Below are 26,170 nucleotides of genomic sequence, written 5' to 3'. Positions count from 1 at the left end.
TAGAAAATAGAGATAATATATTAAATCTAAAAAATTAAATTTGACACACTTTTCTTTCCATAAATTTTAGTCATAATTAAATTCAGGATATAATATTAGATATTTCTTAAAGTTTTATGACTTGAGCCATATTTTAATATGCATTATTCAAAAAAAAAAAATATTAAGGGTGATTACGAGATTAGAGAGTAAACACTGGAGCATATGGTAAATCGGGAATACACTTATTAATTATTCAAAATAATCATCGGTGATTCCTCTATGTAAAACATATTGTCTACATTCATAATCTCATTAGTATAATACAAAATTCAGGTTTCAGAAGTTTAGTTTATTGCTTGGTTGGAGAGTTCATTTTTTATAATTAAAAGAACACATTTTCAGCATTCATATAGAGTTTCTAATTCACAAGAAATTTGTTAGGAGGCTAATTGAAGAAAATCAAACGTACCAACATATTGTGGAGTCAAAAGAAAATCAAATATTAAGATTGAGTTAAAGAAGATATAAAGTTGTAAATTCACTTGCAAAAAGATCAATATTTATCAATTATTTTTCTTTACGATTGAGACTAAAACATAATTTTTATTTATTTATTTTCATGGTTATTGACTTCATAATAATTTTCTGGTTATAGAGATCTAGCGAATCATCATATAGTCTTGATCGCATCCATATATTAAAGCTTTGGAAAAGATGTAGGGAAAGATGAGATTTTTCTGGTAATAGCAAACTATTTTCATTTTATCTGGTCTCTACACAAACCTCATTTGTGCTAAAACTATCTCCAATATATATTCTATTTTTTACTCTAAAATAGAGCATAATTTTTTTCAATGTATCACTCTATTTTTGACTCTAAAATAGAGTTAGTGTAAAAAAATAAAGTTGAATATAGAGTAATCCTAGTATTTACTCTAATGTAGAGTAAGATATATAGTAGTGTTGGAGCCAATGTTACTCTATAATAGAGTATTGACTTTCAAATAGAGTGTGGTTGGAGATGCTCTAAGAACCTAACAATTTATCACAAAACATTAAAATCTAAAATAAAAGAACTTTGAGGGATTTAATTACTTTAAACAAAAGTATTTCTGATATATTATATGTTTTGTTTATTTTACTTTGCTTCAAAATATTAAAAACCATATATATAAAGAAACACATATTAAACATTTTTAAAATAAACTTTTCATACAAAATTCATTTCAAAAATATATTTCTAAATTTGATATATATCATAATTAGTATATAATTAAATATATATCGCGAAGATTGTGTACTTCAAAGAAACAAAAACAAACGGAAGAAAACAATGTTACGAAGAAAACAATGATCTGAATGTTGATCCAATGGAGGAGGACGAAGGAGGGAATGCTGCATCTGGTGTTACAAGAAGACGGAAACAAACGGTGACCTGTTAAAATCAAACTTTGGAGTAACACCAGATGCACTCCCTCCTTCGTCCTCCTCCATTGGATCAACATTCAGATCAATCCCTAGCCCTCCAGTGCCTGAACCAGACCCTCCACCACGGGAAGAAGCAGCAATCGTGCCACCAAATCCTTCCTGATCAGCCGCATTAAATGTTGGCGGAGGACCTTGAGGAGGGTTGGTCAACTGCGTCGACCCTTTCTTTTTAGCCTTTTTAATTGGCTCTTTGTCCATGGTGGAAGCGACGGCTGTAAATCCAGACGCTCCGGCAATAGCTTCCAATAAGACACGTGGTCGTCCGACTTTGATCCTATTTTTGGGAGCCCCATCAAAGGCACCTTTTGATGCAAAAGTAAAACTAAAAAGAGGTGTGGATCGATTAGTAGTTGTTGTGTGTTTCTATGAGAATCATGTAAATGTCTCAATTGGATAGGGAATATGTGTAAGTGGCCTTGAGTTTTTTTGTTGTATCCAAATCAAGATTACTTGAAATTTGTTTACTTGTTTTTTTCAACGTGCAAACAGAGTTATTGCGTCATGCATAGTACTCTCTCTTTTCAGCTAACAAGCAAAGTAACAATGTTAAGAAATCTCCCAGGGATGATATGTTCAAGATGCAGTTGACTGTTTCAAAGAAATGTCTGCAAGAGGCAAAGAGAGTTCACATATAGTTTTATTTACAGCTCTCAGTTACAAATATAACGATGAAACCCAATTCAAAAAAAAAAGAAAAGAAACTAGAGGTCATGTTGAGATCCAGAGAAAAGATATAACAATGGTCAGATTTATACAATCGAAATGACAGAACGAATACAGTAGTTGAATAATACTAATCAGGTTAGCTGCGTAATTTGCTCTGTGCTTGGAACATAAGAAGAGACAAGTGGGTAACAATCCTGGTTTGCTGCTTCGCCAAAATCCACTTTTTCGAAGTATCCATTATTCCCAATGATGTAAGCAATGCCGCGAGTGTAAGACGCACCAACATCTCTATCAAAAACCACTGCAAAATTCTTCTTCTTGTCAATGAAGAAAGTCCCTGACAGAAATGCGAAACCAATGAGTTGTCTCATATCAACCGCTAAGAACAACTTGTTCCACGAGATCTCTGTAGGCTCAACCTTACTCGTAACCCAAATCTCCATCCTCAGTGTATGAACGTTCTGAAACAAGACCGCTAACTGATCTTCCCCAGCACTAGAGAGAGAAACGATATCATCCCAAGTAGGACAAGGGTTAAAAGGCAGAGGCAGGGGCGCTCCAAATCTCTCTGTTGTAAAGTCAAAACAGATCAAGAAAACAACATCATCGTTCTTATCGTTCTTATTAGTAGCATACCAGTAAGTATTACCCTTAAGAGAAACGCCACGGTGATGATAATCTATCTCCCACTCAGGAGGGACAGTAAGAAGAACAACCTTCCATGAATCAGACTCAAAACTATAGAGTTCTAACTCACATATTCGTTCCTCTTCCCTATAGGCGTACGAATCATCCACAAATCTAAAGATTTTGTACTTCTTCTTCTCGTCATACCCAAGAGCGTAATTTTCGAAAATGTGGTAACGATCTCTGGGTTGGATCCACCTTGTTTCCCCAAAGTAAGGATTCCAAACCACAAGCCTAGAGTTGAGGTCTCTGGTGATGCATAATAGTAAACCATCGCAGTAAAAGACTCTGACTATATCATCGACCTGATGATGATGATGATTTGCATCATCCTTCAGGCTAAAAAGCGTACCTTTAAGCGTCATTGATGGATCTACATTGCTGTGAAGATCGACGGTCATCAGATAAACCTTTAAATCCGTCATCATGATAATCTCAAACTCATTCATCACTTGCTTCTTCTTTGCTTCGACGATATGCTTCTTTATAAAGCTCCCATCTTTGCATACATCGTTCCATTTTTTGCAAGTCAATCTCACTGCTCTCAGAGATGTCAACGGAACCCTAATGAGCACTTCCTCTACCAAATCCCGTAAAAGATCTGACATCATTATCGCCATTCTTCCAAGTCTCTTAAACCCTACCTTTTCCACAATTTGTCTACGATTGTGAATATAGAAGAGGTGCTTTCTAAACATATAGAAACCCACTGGGCCAATAGTGGGCTTTTCAGAATAGAAACGATTACATTTGCATTTTATTTTACATACTAATTACATTTGAATGTTTTATTCAGTTAGTTACTAGTGTTTTTAAAAAAAAAATTATTTTTATTAATAGCTTATTTTTCTTTATGATATTATTTTAAGATTTTTGAAGTTAAAACATATTTTTCCTTAATTTTTCAGTTTTGATAGATATATTATAGTCAAAATTTATCTAGTTATTGTACTGACAAAAAGAAAAAAAACTAGTATTGGTGTGAGATTTATGAAGATTTTTAAAGAGTTCAACAAAATCATAAAAAATGAATAAATGAAAGATTGTTAAAGATTGCTAGAGAGTTTTATTGATTAGTTTTCTAGAATCTTGTAAAGTCCTCCAAACAATCCTGTATTTTTATGATACTTTCCATAACTTTATTTTGTAAAGAAAGTGTCTAAAATCATGAATCAATAACATAATAATTGAACTCATTAATAATCCTAGATTTTTTTGTTTTAATTGAATAACACAAAACTTTTAATGACTTTATAAAAGTCTGAATCTAATAACCCAGATTTATTAAGATTTTAAATGACTTTTTATAAATTACAAATTAATAACACTAAACTTTAACAGAGTTTAACAAAATCTTGATCTAATAACAACAGTTTCTACATAACATTTAAAATCTTTAAAACTCTATTCAAATCTTAAACTAATAACCCCTACTAACTAGTGACCATCTATAATCACGTAGATGCTGTTAGATGTTTTGATATACACCTAATCAAAAATGGAAATAACAAAATTGAAAACATTGAATATATATATTTAAAAATATTTCAGAAATCTTCAATATATCTCTGATTCGTATCTGGTATCTGATCCAAGATCTCTATTCCTAGAATTTGTTAGAAACTTAAGAAAGAATGTAAAAATAATGATTATATTTTATTCATACATACATGCGCATATATAGGTCCACCTAAATAAATACTCGAAATAGATCTATAGAACCCAAAAAGGTAACAGAAGGACTGATAGAAGAAGATCGAATCAAATGCCCTATAAGTGTCAAAACCAGCAATTGTTACTTAAGTGCTTTGTACCACTTAATCTTATCCTCTTTTTTTTTTTTTTTTATATTATCAAATTTATATCTTAAAAACCATTTATAAATATATATATATATATATATATATATATATATATGCTTACACAGCATCTTCACTTTATTTTCTTGTCCGATTCTCTCGTGGGAATTTTTTAACGAATCAATTATGAGAAAACCATTTTTTGGAGTGGTTATTATGGATTTTACTATTTTTTGAATAGTTTGTGAATTTTACTACTTTTTAGGTTACAAAAATTTGATTAAACATGTATTTTATTTGTTATATTTGGGTTTAGTCGGTTCTATTTGTTCTTAGGATTTAGTATTTGGTATTAAGTATATATTGTATTTTGAAAAAAACCAAAATATGTATTTTTTTCCTTCTCAAAATGGTAAAATCCATAAACTTTTCGAAAAATGGTATATCCAAAATATTTTTTAAAAAAGTGGCATTTTTAACAAGTATCTCTTTTTTAACAGGTCGTAATCGAGCTTATACTGCTTTAAGTGATGATGTCTTTCAATTCTTAACTTTTCTTTTTATATTTCCAAAAACTGTCTCGTTCACACTGATTATGTTGGATTATCTTACTAGTTATACAATTAGAAAGAAACTGACCCTGCCTCTACACTTTATTTAACAAAAATATCATGTCCTTTTTTTTTCATTTTTAATGTAACGTCTATCTAAATATCATTTTCTAAATGAAATTACTTCTTTTTTTTGTTCAAATTATGAAATTACTTATAATGAATGATTCATTTACGATTATGTTTAATGTTCTTCAAACATGTTTTCTAACTAAATTATTTGACATTTGTACTAAATCAATTCGATCTACGATTTTATAGTTTAGTTTGCAAGCCGAGATTTGAATAAAGATTTTTTTTTAATTAGTAAAAAAAACATTCAGTTGCCTAATATTGTATTATGCAGCATTTATAATAGTATAACTAGAATATATCCCGTGCTTAAAGCATAGATCAATATTTAAAAAAAAAAATTATAATATAATAATAAAAATTATTGTTTTATTTTTTTTAAAATTATTTTGTTTGAGATAATATTTATTTTTAATTGTTATGTAAATCTATTAGTCTATTTGAATACTAATTATTTTAGAATATTATAGTATTTTATTTTTGATATATTATTATAGTTTTATATTGTTTATTTGTTGTATTTGTATCACATTTTGTAAAATATAAAATAGTAATTTTAATATTATAATTGTGAGTAAATAAAAATTATTAATTTATTATCTATATAAATTTAGTTTTACCAACCCGCCAATGTGGAAATTAAAACACACATTTTCATATATTGAGTAATATATCTTCGTTTTAAAAAATTCAAATCATAACATATGCAGAAAAATATGCATTTTATTAATTATAAGTATTATATGAAAGTTCTAAACAATTTGTAAATAAAATAAAATAAAGATGATAGGAGAATCATAATTTGAAATCTTAACAAAATCTTCGAATTTAGTTTTAAAAATAGTTGTATTGTATACTTGGATATAAAATCTTAGTTTTTAAAATTCTGATTGGTTTATATATTTTTTTTAGATTTTTTAATATTTTATATGTGAGTGTTTTTTTTTTAATTTAATTATATTTATTTAAATTAGTTAATTAACTTTAATTAATTTTTTCTAATGACAATTGAATGTAATTTTTTATACATTTTAAGGTTAGTTTTATATTTGTACTTTTCAATTAATATAGTAGAATACAATTTTACAACCAATCTGAATTTAGGTTTATATATAAAATTCAGTTACTAATGTTTTAAGACAAATACTGATTGTACATACATGTGTCATACTGTCATGCATGCGTGTGTGCAACTGTGCATGCAGATATTTAAAATATATCAGCACATCGACCTTAAGTTATCAGGATTATAAAAATAATTGTTTGGTTCGTACTATATAAATATATAATGTAGTGACGCAAGCAGTTAAAGTTAAGTACAAAATAATTTATTTAAGAAAATGATTCGGTAGACTAGCTAGGAGGAAGAGTTTGTTCAGAATTTTGACAAAAAAATATACATATATATTAGGAGGAAGCAATATAAGAAAACCATTAATTAGGATAAGCTTTGTAGTATTCCTATAAGCAGATCTGCCTATAAGTAATAACATCTAACCGGTGTAATAGTTTGCATAGAAATATTAATTTCTATGAATGTTAACTGATTAAAAGTAAATTAGAGAAATATAATATTTTGTATAAATCTCGAAAGCGTATCCAAGTGGAAAACCAAATATTTTGAGGCGAATACCATTTTAACACTAACGGTTTCTTTAATCATCTTGAGGCACTTTTGTAATATACCCTAACCCTATTGTTGCGTTTCTCTTTCTCTCCTTGTCTGTATAATTAAAAGCGGTATACACTTTGGTTTCAAACCACTTTGAAGTTTGAACAACAATAAAACAAGTGGTAATTAAGGTTGTGGGATGTAGTTGTAAATGTATCACTTATATGTCTTTTTGTGAAACGTAATAGTATTCATCAAAATTTTACGTTTTAGAATATATAAGTTGTCCAGGATGTACCATATATTATGTGTAAAAAATATAACTAAAGGCAAAGGAGCTAAACCATCACTGATTTACAGAACACTAAATGAATATCTGCGTATAGTGCGTGCTTATGACTTACCGTTTTTTAAACAATTGTGCTACTAATTTCTTCTTTTTTATTTATCTTTAGTTTATTTTAATTATGGAATCTTGAAAATTTTATTTTGACATTGATTTTTTTAATACTTCATATAGGTTTTCTCATTTTGTAATTGAATTATTAGATACATGCATGAACAACTTTGTTTTGAGAGATTTAATTATTCTATAATTCTTATCTAAAACTTTAAAAACATATTTCAAATGAAAGCTTGATTTAAGGATGCATATTTTTTTTTAGTTGAATAAATTTTAAATTCATTCAAAAGAAGCTTAAGTATTTAGATATCTTCGCTTCTCAATTATATACTATGAAATACTAACATTTTTTTTTATCAAGAATTGCAGTTTGGCTAACTCTTTAATATATATAATTAAGATAGACACCTTCTTTTTATGCTAGCTCTTCTATTTTTTGAATATAACTCTAATTTTTTTTAAAAAAAAGAAATTCATTTAATTTTCTTTTTGACAACTTCTAAATATTAGAATATGAAAACCACCTTTCTCTTTGTCTCCGTATCTTTCTAACTAACATTCTACAGTTTAATTCAATTATCTTTCATTTGATAGTGAACAAAATCTCAATCTTCATCATATATAAAATTTTGTTTATTTTGGGACAAACTTTCATGAATTTCTCTACAATATTAAGAAATATCTCGATCATTACTGCAACTCTTCAAACTATTGACAAAATTATAACGCTTAAACCATATGTAGATAGATTCATGGTTTACGCCAAGAGGAAGAAGTGGCTTTTTGATTCACTCCTGATGCATTTTTATCTTTTGGTGATGCATCTACTTTCTTAGGACTTGTTCTAAGCTTCTCTAAATTTCTTATGTCAATATTGAAACTGTTTTTGGGATATATATATATATATATATATATATATATATATAAAGATATAGAAGATGTTTCATATTTCTTAGTTTAGATTTGTGTTTTTTTTAATGATGATAGACAGGTGGCACTCTCTCCACTACTGACATGTCACTCAAATGGAGAAAGTTAGCCAACTTTTATAGTATAAATTAGTTTTGCATTGTCTTGTGGTTACTTATTAGTGCGTGTTAAGCTCAAGTGTTTCTACTACTTAATTAAACATATATATAGTATATGAAAAATCAGCTATCAACTCTATCATAGTAAATCGTATTTCCATCCACTGTTTATGGCTGATAAAGCTTATGTGGAAAATAACTTTAGCATTCGTAATTTAATCCTACTTGATGGTTCAGCACATCAACCATGCATTATAATACCTAAATTTATATGCGCATTAGTATTTAAAAGCTGTATATCCATACGGGTTAGTTATTATTATCAACTTGGCTTTTGTCTCAATAACCAAAACGAGCCACCACCAAATTAATAGCACACAATGTTAACTAAAAAGAATAAAAAAAAATTATGTCTATACATATCCGTATGCTAAGTGGAATGCTTGTGAGACTTTGAACATTCAAAAGGCTTACTAGTTTCACTAACCAGTAACCATACATGCACATTTCTTTTTTAAGCAAACATCATTACCATATTCTCCTTAAGTCTTCTACATAGACCCTTTTGGGATTTGTATAGATTTTCAGATCTTTTGTATTTGGATCGTGATCTCATTTGTTATTTGATTTGATGCTAAAGCTAGATTTGAATCTTGCTTTAAACACAAACAAGACGAAATTCTAGTATAAGATTATCGAAACCATACATATTTTTTCATCTTGAAGAGTTGTATATATATATATATATATGATAAACATATATATTGTTATATCTGAATGAGTTAAATTTCGAAATATAATACTTCAAATGATAAATCTTTAATTTCTTCAAATACAACAAATAAATGGAATTACGATTTTTCTTGGTATAAGATGATATTTGCTGTTATATTTAAATCCAATATGAAAAAGGCCATGTTTAAATTTAGATTTCCAGAGTGCGGGTTAAAATCCAACAACTACAATCTTGTCAATCATTTATATATATATATATATATATATATAATTTATAGATATATAAAGAATATGTATTCCACTAGATTGATGAGCAATCGATCCTTTTCAATACCTTGCAGAATCGAATTTAAGCTATCGAGAGGAGTGGTAACTGACTCAGTTGAGTTAGCCAATTATTCAACCGATTAATATTCATACAACTATACAACACATAAAGAAAAGCACATATATAGTACTCGAAATTACGTTAAAATTTAAAACTAAATGTTAAGGTAACCAACCTTAAATATATTTTATTGTTAAAGTGAGATATGAAGAAATGTGTTACTTTAATTTACCAAATTCACGGGTCGTTACTATCACCGACTATACTTTATAGATTTGTTACTTGATCTTGAAGCTCCAAAAGATTTTTACTAAAGTTTGGTCAAAATTAATTATTACCGTGATATGATGAAAGTTTATTAGTATTGCCTTTCAGTGACAGTTTAACTGTTTCTTTCGTTTAACCAATGACAATTTAAGTTTTAAGAAGACTTTAATATATAACCAAATAGTTAAAAACATACAAAGCTTTTTAAAATATTCATGAACAAACAAAATTCAAAAATATTTGGTTAACATGATGTAATCGCATTTGCAGTCTGAAGGTTATTTCAATATATATATATGGACTCGTTAAGAGCAGAGTACTCAAAGAAAAAGTATTGGGATATATATGCATCTTTCGTATGGATTAAGAAACTATACTTCCCGTTTTTGGATGGAAAAGATATCTTATCGGATGGGAAACTATCGATGCATGATAGTAGTAATCGACTATCTAATCGGATTGTGCTTGAGTTTTGGGCAATACTTGTTATAGGTCATGTTAATCTATCCAAAGAGTGGACCATATGAGGAATCAATTAACCATATATATATATATATATATATATATATATATATAAACAATTAACCATATATGTATTACTAGATTCAGACCCGCACGTACGTGCGGGATTATTTTCTATAATTTTTTATTTTATTTTAATTTTATTTTTGAAAATATTTTTATTTGTTGGTGTAGATTTAATTGTTTTTAATCTTTTAGGGGGAATTGAAGGAAAATTTGATAGTAATTTGGTTAAAGACTATAAATCCTTTAGAGAGTAAAATATGTATTGATGAAGTGTAGAATTTTTTTAGATGATGGTATAATGGCCATCTATCTTAGTTTTTAGACAAAACTTCAGTCATATAGTTTCAATCTAAGTTTCCTATTAACTATATTTTTAATTATTGGACCTGGCAAACATGGTTTGTTGCCCTAAACTTTCCCATCAATATAGTCAACTGGAAATTCTCTATAAATCTCTACTCCCTATCCACGATCATTTTGTGGAACTTGTTAACTTGATATTTTTTTACAGTCGCATGGATGAGAGTTTCCTACAATCACATAGTAACTTGGTTAATCAGACTAATCATCAATGTGTGAAACAATTATAAATATATAGATAAAGGATTAATATATATGAATATAAGCTTACCTCAACATCTGGTAAGATCATTTCTAAGGTTTCTCCGGTGAGATTAGTATACTGCCTCCACGAATGAATAATTCGCACTTGAATCTTCCAAGTCGTCTTGAAAGGCTTAATGTTGGTGAGGCTCGTGATTTCATTATTTGCAGCTATTTTTGTTTAAGGTCCGAATGTGTATGGAGTATATCGTTGTATGCTATACTGATAATCGCTTAGCCATCTATTTATCGTTCGAGACCCATTTATTTAGAATAGACTTAGAGTAATAAATTATCAAACAGAAATATGGTAATAGTTGGTGATTTGTAAGTTAAACACAGTTATTCTCGGCACTGATTGTAGATTAAACTCATATGTTTAGGTGTTCTAGCAATTGTCATACCATTATTATTGTTAAAATCCTTAGAATAAGTTTAAGATACTTGAAATCTTTTTAATTTCGTATAACTGCTGTAATTTTCTGTAAATGCTTGAGTGCTTAATGTCCCCATTTAATAACGTACGTGCATTTCAATAGTAGATTATGGGATTCTTTCATGATTAATTTATTTTCTGTATCAATTACATATCATGATACGATTCCCTTTATATGTTTTAATTTGCGTGAGCATGATTATGGGGACATTGATCGGTATAATTAATTTTTGTTAACTGTAGAATGTTTGTTTTTGGAAAATTACATATCTGGTCCAATTTACGGGCCTGATTGTATTGGAATCGGCTAGGCATATCTACATAATCATAACGATCATATATGTATTGGAATATTATATCGTATATGATACATTTGTTTGGTAACTGGGAAAACTTTCCTCAATCCATACAGACAAAACATGATCCGAACATATAAAAACCGGGTTGCATTAATATCCGGTTTTGTTTGGCAATAAAATTACCTGCCTATCATTTTCCTTTTATATGGTTTGTTATATTATGAAGGGTATTTCATGTCCTATTTTTTCTCTTCTTTTTGTACTGAACAAATAATGCTTCCCTTTTAATATTATAAATTTGAATGTCGTCCACCACTACAAACATGAGCTCTATTGTCAATTCTTTCGGCTCCTAAGGTATATTCATGGTAAAATCAATTATTCAAAAATGAGGATTACTTTTTTTGGAGGAATCACATTTATACTTTAAGGATTTGAAAATGGATTAAGAGATATATCCTGGATTTAATGATTAAAGTGGAAGTAAGAGAAATGAGATATCATCAAGATCTCAGGGGTATTGGAGAAGGCTGAATTGACAGTGTCTTTTAGTCGCAAGGATACATTTCATTCAACCTTTGGCATGCAGTATATATTCCAAACGTTAGGTGGATGGATCTAGAAAAAGAATATGATTCAATCACGAAATTGGGTTTATATAGTGTCAAATAATAACAAAATAGAGTTTTATCTAGGAGTAAATTGTGGGAGGAGAAGATTGTCTTCCTTTCGTTCAGAATTGGAATAATGAGGGAAAAATGATTGTCAGCTACTTGAACTATATGCCAACACATAGCCACACATACAAACAATATAAATATTTTGTTAACTACGTGAACTATTGTCATCACGTAAGGACATCCATAAACAAATATAGGTTACGTGTGCAACACCATAAACATTCGAGGTCTGCCGGAATCTGGCGTTGACCAGAGTTGACCGACGTTGACCAGTATTGACCGGCGTTGACCAGAAAAACATTATTCAAAAAAAATATTTTTTTTTTCTAAAAATAATAATAATTTTGTTTTTATGTATTTTTGATAAATAAATAAAAAGATAAATGATTTGTATAATTTACAAAAACAACATATAACAACGAAAAAATACAAGAAAATTATTTACAAAAATAAAAATAAAAATAATATGAAAAACAAAATTTGTGGTATATAAAGTAATTAATTTTGTTAAGGCTAGGGGTGAACAACTCTCATTCATCCCTCTTAATTAACAAATCAGAATACAATAATATGGCATTGTCATATCATATTTTAAAAAAGAGATATTTTATTAATAAAATTATGTCAGTTTGGGTTTACAAAAGAGTGGTTAGTGTATACATTTTACAGTTAAATGAAATTATATATCGGTTTGGGTTTACAAAAGAGTGGTTAGGGTTTAGATTTTACTATTAAATAAAATTATATGCCTGTTTGGATTTATAAAAGAGTGTTTAGGGTTTAGATTTTATAATTAAACAAAATTATATGTCGGTTTGAGTTTATAATAAATGGTTAGGGTTTTAGATGTGATAATTAAAAACTATAATATAATATTAAAATTAACAATTTTAAAATGGATTGATCAACATATTTTGTTTCTTTAATTAAGATTTGTTTTCTTAATTTAAAGGGGATGAATAAGAGATGTTCGCCCGTAAGGATGAACCCACGAATTGTCTGTTTCTTAATACAGAAAATATACCAAAAATAATATAATAAAACTATACCACTAAAATTTGATGTGTAGTAGATTTTTTCATAAATAATAACAAATTTATACTCTTTCTATTTAAATATCAATTTTAATTTTGTATTTTCAAAAATACATAAAAACAAAAATTATTATTATTAGGAAAAAAATATATTTTTTTTTGAATATTTTTTTTGGTCAACAGCGGTCAACGCCGGTCAACACCGGTCAACGCCAGTAAATATTGGTCAACGTCGGTTAATACCGGTCAACGCTGGATTCCGGCTAACCTCGAATGTTTATGGTGTTGTAAACATAACATATGTTTGTTTATGGATGTCCTTATGTGATGACAATAGTGTACGTAGTTAACAAGACATTTATATTGTTTGTATGTGTGGCTATGTGTTGGTATATACTTCAAGTAGCTGACAATCATTTTTCCAATAATGAGTATCGACTGCACCAAGTTAATCAAATTGATGCAATTTAAATTGCTTATTATTGAGTTTGTTTTTGCTCAATTCTCTCATTTTAATTTTAAAACTAATTTTTTAGCTAAATTTGTTTATAATCTTTTATATACAAATTTTTTAGCTAAATTTGTTACCATTTTTTTATATAATAGTAATAATAATTTAATGATCTTATATTCCACTAACCACATTCAAACCAAACAGCAAAATAACCAAACAATAAACTAATGAATTAAATAATCAAATGAATAATTCAATAATATCTAACCATCAATACCAAATATCATAAACCAAGTCATAGAACAATAAGTCAGCAACCTAAACATCTATTCTAGACCACTACATTCCATTCTCGCAACCTAATAGCAATATAGAAAAAACAACCGAGCTTCTAGAACATTCTCCTCTTCATTGTCTTGATTCCACGATCATACGCTACCTTTACTTTCACCACAAACACAAATTAAGATACATGAGGATTGTCATAAACATTCAGTGAGACAATCATCTCATCTACTGGGCTATACACACAAGCAAATGAGATTCCAATGTTAAACAGGCAACAAACAAACACAAATGACCATGGAACAAGTATCAGCCGCCTGCTAAAAGGGTTGGTGTCGACCAACACTGCACATCAGTGTCGACCGACACCCCTCCTCGACCCGGAAACCCTAGAACCGACACTCGCCAAGTCTCTGTGCCGTCAAAACCTTGGTGTCTACTGACACCCACCTGGTGTCGATCGACACCGACTCCACAGACACGTTCTGCTCGAAACCGAAAGTCGAATCTCCATATCCAAGTCCTCCAAATCGACCAAAACTCTCCCAAAAGCCATAAAAACTCATGGGTTCCACAAAACAATTAAGAGCATGCAAGAAAACACCACAAACAACATAAAATAAGCAAAACAAAGGAAATCTCAGGCTTAAAACAGCCATGGTCATGCATTCACCTCTTTTTCAGAAAGTTTCTGACCAAAAACAACGAATCCAACCCCTTAGAAAGCTTCTCCCTTGATCCTAGCACCAGATCCTCACTCCACAGAGCAGATCTCACAAAACAAGCCAAGAAATCACACAAAAACTCTAAACTCTCAAGTGTTCTCTTTTCTCCCTCTGTTTCTCTCTAGAATCGACAAAAGTGGCTTCTCCCAAACCCTCAAGTCGATTTTCTCTTTAAATACGTCGGTTAGAGATTTCACTTAAACCAGACTAAACCAAATCGACAAATCGAATCAATTATTTGGTTCGCGGATGTTACAATTCTCCCCCACCAACATAGATTCGTCCTCGAATCTCGAACAACCATCATCCAAGAACTCCGTGCACCTATCTCCACGGCCCGCACCTCCTCTAACCGATCTATGAAGGTTACCTCCAGGCGATAGACTCACGTTCCATACATTATTTGCTCTCGAATTTTGGACTTTCCTTTACTCATGGGTCTCAATCTTGAGTTTTATTGGCTCCTCATAAGGCCTTAGCCTGCATGCCATAATATTGGCTCCTCATCGGACCTAAGCCCACATGCAATAATATATAAGAAAAGTCCAATATTTGTCTCTCGGGTTGCCACCCTACAGCGTGCCCCCGGATCGTCATTCGAAGTCGATATACCAGCCTTACTCTCAAGCCACAAAGTCTCAGAATATGACAGTACTAGGAGAACTAAAGTTCCCCAAGAGTCGTTCATGACCAACTGTTCGTAGAGCAAACAATTCTGAACATGTTTGAGTCCTATCTCCTAACCAGGACTCCCTCCCGTGGCTCACGTAAAATATCACAAAGTCATACCAACCACATGTTCCCTCACTGGAATACCTCATGACCACCCAAAGATCATAAAAATGCCACAAGGACCGCCACTAAGGCCAACAAATGTTCTAAACAGGACCATCACAAAGGCTGACAATGTCTAAACAAACCACACCAAGGCCAAACAAATGTCCTAAACAGGACCACCACAAAGGCCAAAAAATTGTCCTAACAAGGACCGCCACCAAGGCCACACATCCGGAAGGACCGTCACGAAGACCACTTGTAACACCCTCGAACCGTCCTATAACCAAAACAAAACAGGGGCGTCACATATGACGCCCAATCCCATAATCAGTCGATAGAGGTTCCCGGAACGCATCTATTTGCTCAAATCAACCGATCTCGAGTATCTTCACCTTTTAATCATGGCCTAAGGCTTTTCAACCTGTACCACGGTCGCGAGTTGTGTCAGTCCGGACAGGACTAATATATTATTTGAACGCTTTCAGGTTTAGATAAAACCGATTCTTACTTAGTATAGTATCGTACTTTAAATCGTTACCAAAACAAGTATAGTTTCTCGGGCCCATATAGAAAACTATACATAATAAAATTTTCGAGTTTTTAGCAAAAAGCTGTAAATCATCTAATCTGGCCAGCCTATGATCATTGCAACAGCTAGGGGATTACCTAAAAGGGAATACCTGTAAAACAAAAAGTAGCATCATGAGTAATCTAAGATCACTCAGTGAGCCCACCTAACTAACCTGTAAACAACACCCCAACTTGAACTATAAGAACAAACAAGCAACTAATGCAACCAACACATGCATTAAGTAAATCAAAGAATCACGCAATCAAACAATGCTTAAAGAAGCTAAAACACTCAAATAAAGAGTACATTCACAACGACTCACATTACAACTTGTACGATACTAATAAACTTCACCTTAAGGTCTTTGATCTTCTACAATACGGATTTTCCACTAGGCAATGCTTCCTGACCCTTAGCCACATAGGCTAGAAAGATCACATCCCTTTCCTAAAACCGTGTACAAGGGACCTATTCCCTTACGGTAATATTTAATACTTCGCCAAGTAGTGCTTGTTGACTAACCACTCCGAGCCATTGGGACAATCACGTTATCGCCTTACCAAGTCTTAACAGGACTAATGACTTAACCAAAATACAAGTATATCTAATGACTAAGAATACTTGCAACTTAAACTAACAATCAATCAAACATTAGCCATGCACGAGCAAGACTAACGCAAACAACACACAACAAACTAACAAGATTTCTATTACAATCAAATAACAAATAAGAAACAACATCAAACAAGGCATCTCAACCTCGTCAATAACTACCAATTATTGACTTGCAATTAAATGAGCAGCATAACGGCTAAAATGATAGCATAAACAATTATACTAAAATATATACTACTCAAAAAAAGTAAATCACACAATAATAATCACATCAAACCATTCACGCAACAATGATCATGAGATATAAAAAAATAGAACATGAACCTAACATGGAACAATTACAACAAGAAATTACGATAATAAACACAACAACTAAAAAATTCAATCAACTACGAAAGTTAACCTCACCCGCAATTTAAACAATTAATGAAATGAAACCTAAACATGTGCTACTTCACATGTGTTAGGTACTCACAAGGTTTGGCTGGAGCTTGGCTTGATTTCACGTCTCCGACTAGCTAGATCCACGCGAACTCGAAATCTCTAGATTTCACATCATCAAGATCCGCTTAGTTTGAAATCTAAAAAGAAAAATCTAGAAGGGAAACTGAGACTAAGACTAAGCTACTTACCTAACAGCTTGCGAACTTCCTCAGAAAATTCCTTGAGCTGTTCGGAGAATTTCGCTATCGCTGAAAACAAACTAAGACTTTTTAACTAAGGTTTAAGGTTGATTTTTGGTTTACCAAAGCTAATGAACGAAGGCTGGGTATTTATAGTCTCCTAAGGTCGGTGCTACAACTGCTTAGTCAATTAAACAAGTGTCTCACGTTCAGTTTTCCACCAATCACAACTTGCTATTCCATTTTTTTCCATGCCTATCCACTTTTCAAGGCAACACATGGCATTACAGCTCACCAACGTCCCTATCATGTTATTTTGGCTGAGAATGAGCCACCTGGTCTCCTCTTGACCAATAATCACTTTCCTAATTGATTCTAAGCCTAACTCTTACAAACCGTTAATTGTTTCTCGTAGAAAATATCTCGTTTCGACCAGTTTTATGTGTCATTGCCCTAGAAATAATTCCTTCATGAAAACTCTGATTTTCCATGATAAAATTTCATATTTTCTTTTCCTTAAGGCTCCCTAAAATCCTCAAGCTTAGATAAAACTAATCTTATCATTTTTTCTTTTGGTGATTGGCTAAAAGAGTCTCTAGCTACTTGATTTTCTTAAATAAATTATTTTGTGCTTCAACTTGGTTTTTACTTCTTTTTACAGCATCCTTGACTTCTTCAAGGTTCTATTAATTTATTTCAAGCTTGTCCTTAGCACAAAATTCAATTTCTGCTTGTTAGCACTCTTATGAGTAGTTTCTGGGTCGATTCTCTGGAACTCTGAAAACTGACTGATTCTTCTTGGCTAAAACCTTTCAAGCTTCTTATCTGATTTAATCATATGACTTAGCCTACAGAATTCTTCTTTTTATACCTTCCGAACTGATTCTTAGTTGCTGGACTAATTACCGTAAAATAGCAACTCTTGCTAGACGGCTATCAGCTCCTATTGAACCTTAGCGTCGATCCTTAAATATTTTTTTCAGAGCTTTCTGATGTCAGTCCTCTTGGCTACTGATTGAAACTAGTCTTTCTTATAAATTCTCTTCTTCAACGTTTTCTTCTCGGTAAGGTCGTTCGACTATCTTACTGCATCTTTCGTCTTTGAATTATTTTTTGAGTAATAATCTCTCGAGACAAGTGCTCTAGATCCCTTCTACTGAGCTTTACTCATCGTTGTTCCTTTGGTTTTTAACCAATCTCCCCCTCCTTCGGTTTATTTCTCTCGTTTTTCGAATGGTCATGTCCACATCCTTCCCGTATATTTTTAGGTTTAGTACAGGGTATTACATTCAATTCCCCTTAATAGAATTCGTCCTCAAATTCTCCTTAGCTTCGCCTTGGGTCTTCTGCTAGCTCAATCTCCTCTTTGGTCTCTTACCTTTAAAGACTTCTTCCTTTTCCTTCATTTTCTAGCTTGGTTATTTCCGTCTTGGCATTTAATGAGAATTCTTGTATTCGCTTAACTCCAATCATTTCTTCTGCTACTTGGATACCACTCTTGAAATCCTTTTTTTTAAGGTGTTGCTATTAGAACTTCAACACTTCCCTCTTCCTTCTTCATCTTTAGTCGCTTCCATTACGACTTTACTTGGTTTCTTCATCTTACAAGTCTAGTCCATCATTTCTTCTAGTTAGGTACTGTGCTTTATTCTTGGACTGCATGATACAACACTTCATTTGAATCTTCTCCATTATTTTCTTGCATCCTCTTTGAATTATTCAGCTCTACCTTCTACGTAGTTCATGGCTCGCTCGACATATTTCTTCCTTCTTGACAATCTTTTGTTTACTGCTCTCCTCTTTGTTGATTTCTCTTACATTCTGAGATTACAACTGGTCTTCTTATCTGATAATGGTGTACCATTCCATTGGTTACCATCTCTTCTCCTTCGATACTTTACTCTCTTGAATAAGTTTACATCACGTTCCATTATGTGCAGCCTGCCTTTAAAAGTTCTCCTCTGCTGGTTTTAGCTATTCGCCTCTTCTTCATAATTGTAGCTCCTCCTTGATCAGAATTTATCCTTGGCTTCAAACATCTTCAGATCTCATAAATCTCTCCTTCAAAGATTGATGTTAACTCCCAACACTTCTTCCCTTTTTCTTTTGAGTTTGGTCTTCCTTCTGTTCCTCTATGCTAGAACTTATTAACACAAGGAGGATGATCTAGGGTTTTGATTGTGTGTTGATGGTTATGTTTATATGTTGTTGAAACTTTGGATAGAAGTATGCTAGGTTGTTGGATAGAATGGTTAGGATTGATATCTTGTTGATGTTTATCGGAGTTGATTATTGTTATATGGATTCCGCTGTGCATGTTATTGGTATTATGGCTAGTTAGTGATGTTTATGTTGTTAGTTTAATTAAGTAGTATGAGATGCTTAATTTTAAAAAAATGGGTCGGGTTGTTTCAATAATCTACAAAATATACATATATATATATATATAAGAGGTATCGGGTCGTGTTTTGCATTCATCCACACAAAGTTTTTGAGTAAAACATTAATAAAATCATTTTATGTTTTTAGTGTTGAGGGTTAATGACTTCAGTTATTATTCGTTAAAGCTTGCTTGATGAAAATTTTGCAAATTTAGTATATTTGGTTGTAGCATAATCCATATATGGATTTCTTCAAGGAGTGGATTTGTTTTTAGGGTTCTAAATATGAGTTTTGTTTAGAGCTACAATGGGGCAATGTGTTACTAAATATCTGGGACAAGGACTTTGTTGATAGTCATGTACATACTGTACAGTGCAGTACTACAGTTGGTAGTTTCGTTAATAGTTCTATGACATTACTGACCCATAAGTTCATACTTCTCACTATGAATTATTACGTATTTTAAAATTATGTATCTTTTTATTTATTTTTTATATTATTTTCTATAAACAACCAAAACAAAATATATATTACAAAATCCAATTTTGTAATTTTTATCATTTACTGTAATTATGAGTTATTTGCTTTTAAGCAAAAACAAAAACCCCCAAAATAAGCAATTTCAAACTAAACCGAGTCATATAGATAGAAGCCTACTTTATTAAACAAATTTCTTTTACTGAGTAACCTGAAATTCGAATTTAAAATAAATATAGTCCAAAACTTAGATGAGAAACTAACTTCATTTTTTTTTTTTTGACAAAAAAAAAAAGATCAGCTCATATCATTTATAGTGTTACAAAATAATTATATAAAAATACCAGAAAAATTTAACAAAACATTTCTCGGACTTCAGTTACTAGCCAGCCCCGGCTCAACTAGAGTGGATAGGAGTCTCTCAAAAAAATTACATAAGATAATGGTCTATCAAATTTTAAAAACTGTAAATTGGTATGAAAAAAATTAAATAAAAACATCCAAAATTTCTTTTAAATGCTATTACTTTACATAAATAGACCCTTAATATTTTAACAAAAATAAAAAATAGACCAAGATTATATTTATAAAATAGTCCAGCTTTTGTTAAAGAATTCAAAACATTCTCAAAAAAATATTGGGGAATTACACCCTATAACCAACAAAAAATCTTTAATTCACATACTAACTACCCTGACCATTAAAATATAATATACACTATATAAAATAATATATATCATTTTATCTATCCACCACCAAACCTATCTCTTTACCACCACCACCATCGCCGGCCACCACCGCCGACCATATTTTCCAGTCACTGCTGCCGGCCATCTCCTACGACCACCACCTCCAGCCATCTTCTCCGGCCATGCTGCCGGCCATCTTTCCCAGCCACCGCCGGCCATATGTCTGGCCACCTCCACTGGCCATTTTTTCCAGCAACCACCACCGGCCATCTTTTCCGGCCACCACCGCCGGCCATCTGCTCCGACTACCGCTGGCTATCTCCTCCGACCACCGCTGCCGGCCATCAGCCACCACTACCCTACTCTACTACATAACACTAAAATGGTAATTTCCTTCTACCCTTATCCTATTCTTCTAATTATTTTGAATATGACGCTATTTTCTTAATTTTATTTGTGATATTGGTTATCACACAAATTGACCCAAAAATATTTATATAACAAAAAGTACAAAAAAAAATGTTTTGGCCCAAGGGCCTCGTTTATGTTGAGCCGGGGCTGTCTACTGCATAATGCATAAGTATTTACTAAACTAGAGAAATACATAATCAAGGTAAGAGAAACAAATGTGATTGACACTTCTCTATTTCTCTTTTCACCTTTTCCAATAAAAAAAAAAACTTTTCTTTTGAAAATTGTAAAAAACGGATAAAAATAATAAAGACAAACACAATCTCGGGCGATGGCGATGGCGATAGGATATCTAGGGTTTTGATCATTGATGTGGGTGGATCTTTCGGTCTCGTTCTTGGTTTATTCGGTTTTTAATGGTGTTTTATTCGGGATATTTGTGATCGACCTTCGATTGTTGTTCTTGTGGATTGGTTTTGAGATTCGTTTCTCTAATTGGGGGTAAGGATGGAAGGCTGGGATTGTCGGACTTTCTCGATAGGATCTCGATCCTTCTGTGGCTTCTCATTTATGCGGTATCTCCTCTTTCATCATTCGCAAAGGAAAGGGAATATTTCCCTATCCTCCCCAGATTCGATTTACTTCTCGGGATGGGACAATTGGTGCTTATTGGTGTCGGATCTGGTGCGATCTTTTGGATCTGATTTTCTCTGATAGCTGGTCGTGGAGGTTTCTACGGGATCTGATTGAGAGTGTATTGAATGGGTGGATTGAAGTGGTGGGTCTGGGGATCTCGCTGGTTGCGGTGTATAAATGGGGTTCTCTCTCCATGGAGCAACTTCATCTCATACACTTTTCTCTTGCTTTCCCCAGTTTTTGGTCCTTTCTGTGTTGCGCTTTGCAGTCTCATATTTGCATTTGTGCGATGTCTCAAAGTTTGGTGCTTGGTCCAGTTTCGGTTTCAAAGGGTGTCCAACCTGCTGTGGTGAAGCGCAAGGTCAAGATTCCTTATTTTGACAATACAACATTGATCGAGGGATACTCCAAAACCATTGTCGGAAGGTGCATGAACCCTCGTTCGCAGGACATGAAGACTCTTCTGTTCCTGTTTCTGCGGATCTGGCATTTGGAAGGCAAGGTGGTTGGAGCTGATTTAGGAATGGGGAAATTCCAATTTGATTTCGATGATGAGGCGGATATTGTGGAGGTTCTGAAGATGGCACCCTTTCATCTCGACAATTGGATGGTATCCATGGTCCGATGGAGTCCCACAGTCGATCCCCTGTATCCGTCTTCCATCATTTTTTGGGTCCGTGTTATAAGGGTGCCATTTCAGTTTTGGGCGGAACCCACATTCATGAGCATTGGTGAAGATATTGGGAGAGTACAAGAAGTTGACATTGATGGTGGCCGGATTCAGGTGGTGGTAAATGGTCTCAAACCTTTGTGTTTCGAGACTGAGGTGGAGTTTTACAATGGTGAGGAAACCATCGTCTCTCTTCGCTATGAGCGGCTATATGGTTACTGTTCACACTGCTTCAGTTTGTGCCACGACAAAGTCCATTGCCCACAGCTGAAGGGGGTTGAGGAGGCTGCTGCAGCCTTGCCACAACCGGAGGTTATTGACGTCAGACGCACCCAGAGTTACAAAGGGGCTGTCAAGGCTGAGAGGAAGCAGGGTTCTTATCAGGATGGTTCATCTCGCGATGGTTATCGCGGGCGGTCCAATGGGGAAGGTTCTCAGGCTGAGGGGAAGCATTCCTTTGAAGGGAAATTTGGGAGAGGCTCCAAGTCTCACCCGGATTCAGCTGCAGGAGAACCCATGGCAAAGCAGAGGCGTTTTCACAGTTATGTGCAATACAATGAGCATCGGTTTAGGCAGGGGGCAGCGAAGGAGTCAGTGCCCTTGCAAACAACGGTAGTGGATACACATGATGATCCCTCTTGTATGTCTGGTCCTGTTAAGGTGTTTCGCAAATCCCTGTTTCAGGATGAGGTTCTCGAATCATCTGTGGCTGCGGCTATGGAGGAGTCAGAGCCGGTTGCTGATGTGCCTATGGGTGCCGCCTTGGTTGATTCTGACAAGGTGGAGGGTTTGGTCGTGGATTCAGAGGACATTCCTCGGGATTCAGTGGTTTCTGAGCACATCGAGGGTATGGTGTCAACCAGTGCAGATGAGGCCTCTATGGTTGATGTGTCTGGGTCCATTGGTGCCAGTATTATTCAGGGTGTTGCAGGGTTGGTCATGGAGGGTGGTGCGGCAATTGCGACAACTAGAGATGTTGGGGGTGGCGACTCAGGGGTGACTGGTTCTGCTGTATCCGGGGAGGAACTCACTATGGTCGAGTCTCGTGATGAGGTTGCTGTGGAGACCGTTTCTGGTGATCCTCCTAGCACGGCTCCACCTCTGGTGATCTCGGGTGTTGTTCCGGATGCTGCTTCGGGAGCACAGGACAAAGCACACAAAGGTAAGGGCCCAATGGGCCTGAGAGGATTGGGCTCCAAGAAACTTAATGTGTACTTGAGGACCACTCCTCGTAAGAGGCCAGCTCCAAAGGGGGCTACACAGGCTGGTGAGATGAACAACCCAAAGCCGAAGGAGGAGGACAAGGGTGCAACTGGTTGTTTGAAGCCACCAATCCCAAAGGCAGATAAATGAAGATTTTAAGCTGGAATTGTCAAGGGCTTGGTAACAAAGCAATTATTGGTTATCTCAGGGATCTTTGGAGGAAGCATCAGCCGGATTTTTTTTTTTCTGAAACTAGGCAATCTTTTTCTTTTATGGAATCTTTTGTTGGTCATTTTTGTTATTTTCATTTAAAAACAGTTGAACTTATTGGTTGTAGTGGCGGTTTAGCCCTATTTTATAATAATAATAATAATAATAATAATAATAATAATAATAATAATAATAATAATAATAATAATAATAATAATAATAATAATAATAATAATAATAATAATAATAATAATAATAATAATAATAATAATAATAATAATAATAATAATAATAATAATAATAATAATAATAATAATAATAATAATAATAATAATAATAATAATAATAATAATAATAATAATAATAATAATAATAATAATAATAATAATAATAATAATAATAATAATAATAATAATAATAATAATAATAATAATAATAATAATAATAATAATAATAATAATAATAATAATAATAATAATAATAATAATAATAATAATAATAATAATAATAATAATAATAATAATAATAATAATAATAATAATAATAATAATAATAATAATAATAATAATAATAATAATAATAATAATAATAATAATAATAATAATAATAATAATAATAATAATAATAATAATAATAATAATAATAATAATAATAATAATAATAATAATAATAATAATAATAATAATAATAATAATAATAATAATAATAATAATAATAATAATAATAATAATAATAATAATAATAATAATAATAATAATAATAATAATAATAATAATAATAATAATAATAATAATAATAATAATGATGTTTCCATTTTATTTGCGTCTAATCGGTTAATTGATGTGGAGCTTGTTTACAAGGGGCAACTGATTTATTTAACTTTTGTCTATGGGGATCCGGTTCTACAGAACCACGATCTTGTTTGGGAGCGGTTAACAAGAACTGGTATCACAAGGGATCTTCCTTGGTTTCTTATTGGTGATTTTAATGAGTTGAAAGGAAACCATGAGAAGCTTGGTGGGCGTCTGCGTAGTGCAGCGTCCTTTATTCCTTTCAACTCCATGATCTGACATTGTGGGTTACTCGAATTTCCAAGCATTAGGGATAGCCTCTCTTGGCAAAGTTGGCGGGATAAGAAGCCAATACGGTGTCGTCTAGACAGGGCTCTTGCCAATGAGGCATGGCATGATCTTTTCCGCCACTCATTTACAGAGTATTTGGATATGATTGCGTCTGATCACAGATTACGTTGGATCACAAACCAGTGCTAGCTAACATGGAGGATAAGATTCGTTGGTGTAGGAGTGGTCTCCGTTTCAACAGACGCTGGTTAGATAAAGAAGGTCTTTTTGGGGCTATTACAGAGGGCTGGGGCTCAGATACAAACCCTCGGCCAGGTAATTTTGTGGATAAGATTGTTACGTGCAGGCATGCCATTTCTCGCTGGAGGAAGGCACAAATGCCATATGGACGCGAAACTATTGAGGATTTAAAATCCAAACTGGCGGCAGCACAGGCGGATGATGCTAGTTCGGTTGAGGAACTTGCAGCTTTGACTTGGCAACTTCGGGAAGCGTATCGGGATGAGGAGGTGTATTGGTTTCAGAAAATTTGTTGTCGATTGATGAGATTTGGGGATCATAATACCAGTTATTTTCATGCTCAGACAAAACAACGGCGGGCAAAGAACCGCATTGTTGGTCTTCATGATGACAATTGATAGACTAGTTTTCACCAAGGGTATCAATTCCCTATGCAGTTGTATTACAAAGGGTTATCAATCCAAATGGTTGTTATGCTAGCAGATATGATGCAATCAGAATCAAGCAAGTCAAGCCAAGCAATAGGGGGTTTGGTTCTAACAGTCCTAATATAAACAAAGTAAAAGAATATAAACAAGTAAACCACACGACCTAAGCACTCGATGCAAGCAATCGAGTACAGGATCGAGTGGGGTGATCGAGTATGCAAGTGAACTATGAACAGCTCGAGGTATTACTCGATACAGGTTATCGTGTACCTGATCCGGTAAGTGGTCGAGTAAGTAAGGAAAATGCAAGAAATGAAATACGAAAGTTCCTAAGGATGGGGGTAATCGAATCCTAAGTGTTCTAGACCAATACGGATGCCTTACATGCCTCAAGCAATTATTTCCTAGACAATGAACCTCTAAAACCTTGTCAC

General features: G+C 32.9%; 3 protein-coding genes across 3 annotated transcripts; 1 reads left to right on the top strand and 2 right to left on the bottom strand.

The window, feature by feature from the left end:
* On the bottom strand, nucleotides 1,304-1,880 carry LOC109129235. Its single transcript, XM_019237003.1, has one exon. The coding sequence runs from the start codon at nucleotides 1,666-1,668 to the stop codon at nucleotides 1,390-1,392; it is 279 nt and encodes a 92-aa protein (XP_019092548.1). The 5' UTR covers nucleotides 1,669-1,880; the 3' UTR covers nucleotides 1,304-1,389.
* On the bottom strand, nucleotides 2,268-3,484 carry LOC104748829 (F-box protein At5g42460-like). Its single transcript, XM_019237102.1, has one exon. It carries the CDS (start codon nucleotides 3,441-3,443, stop codon nucleotides 2,268-2,270), a length of 1,176 nt encoding a protein of 391 aa, XP_019092647.1. The 5' UTR covers nucleotides 3,444-3,484.
* LOC104748828 lies at nucleotides 25,263-25,706 on the top strand. Its single transcript, XM_010470412.1, has one exon. It carries the CDS (start codon nucleotides 25,263-25,265, stop codon nucleotides 25,704-25,706), a length of 444 nt encoding a protein of 147 aa, XP_010468714.1.

Source organism: Camelina sativa, chromosome 15, assembly GCF_000633955.1.
Source record: "Camelina sativa cultivar DH55 chromosome 15, Cs, whole genome shotgun sequence".
NCBI lineage: Eukaryota > Viridiplantae > Streptophyta > Magnoliopsida > Brassicales > Brassicaceae > Camelina > Camelina sativa.
This window is presented reverse-complemented; position numbering and strand designations above follow the sequence as displayed.

Bases quoted from the DNA above. Each gene is read 5' to 3' on its own strand.
- LOC104748828 (XM_010470412.1), top strand. From the start codon at position 25,263: ATGGAGGATAAGATTCGTTGGTGTAGGAGTGGTCTCCGTTTCAACAGA.
- LOC104748829 (XM_019237102.1), bottom strand. From the start codon at position 3,443: ATGGCGATAATGATGTCAGATCTTTTACGGGATTTGGTAGAGGAAGTG.
- LOC109129235 (XM_019237003.1), bottom strand. From the start codon at position 1,668: ATGGACAAAGAGCCAATTAAAAAGGCTAAAAAGAAAGGGTCGACGCAG.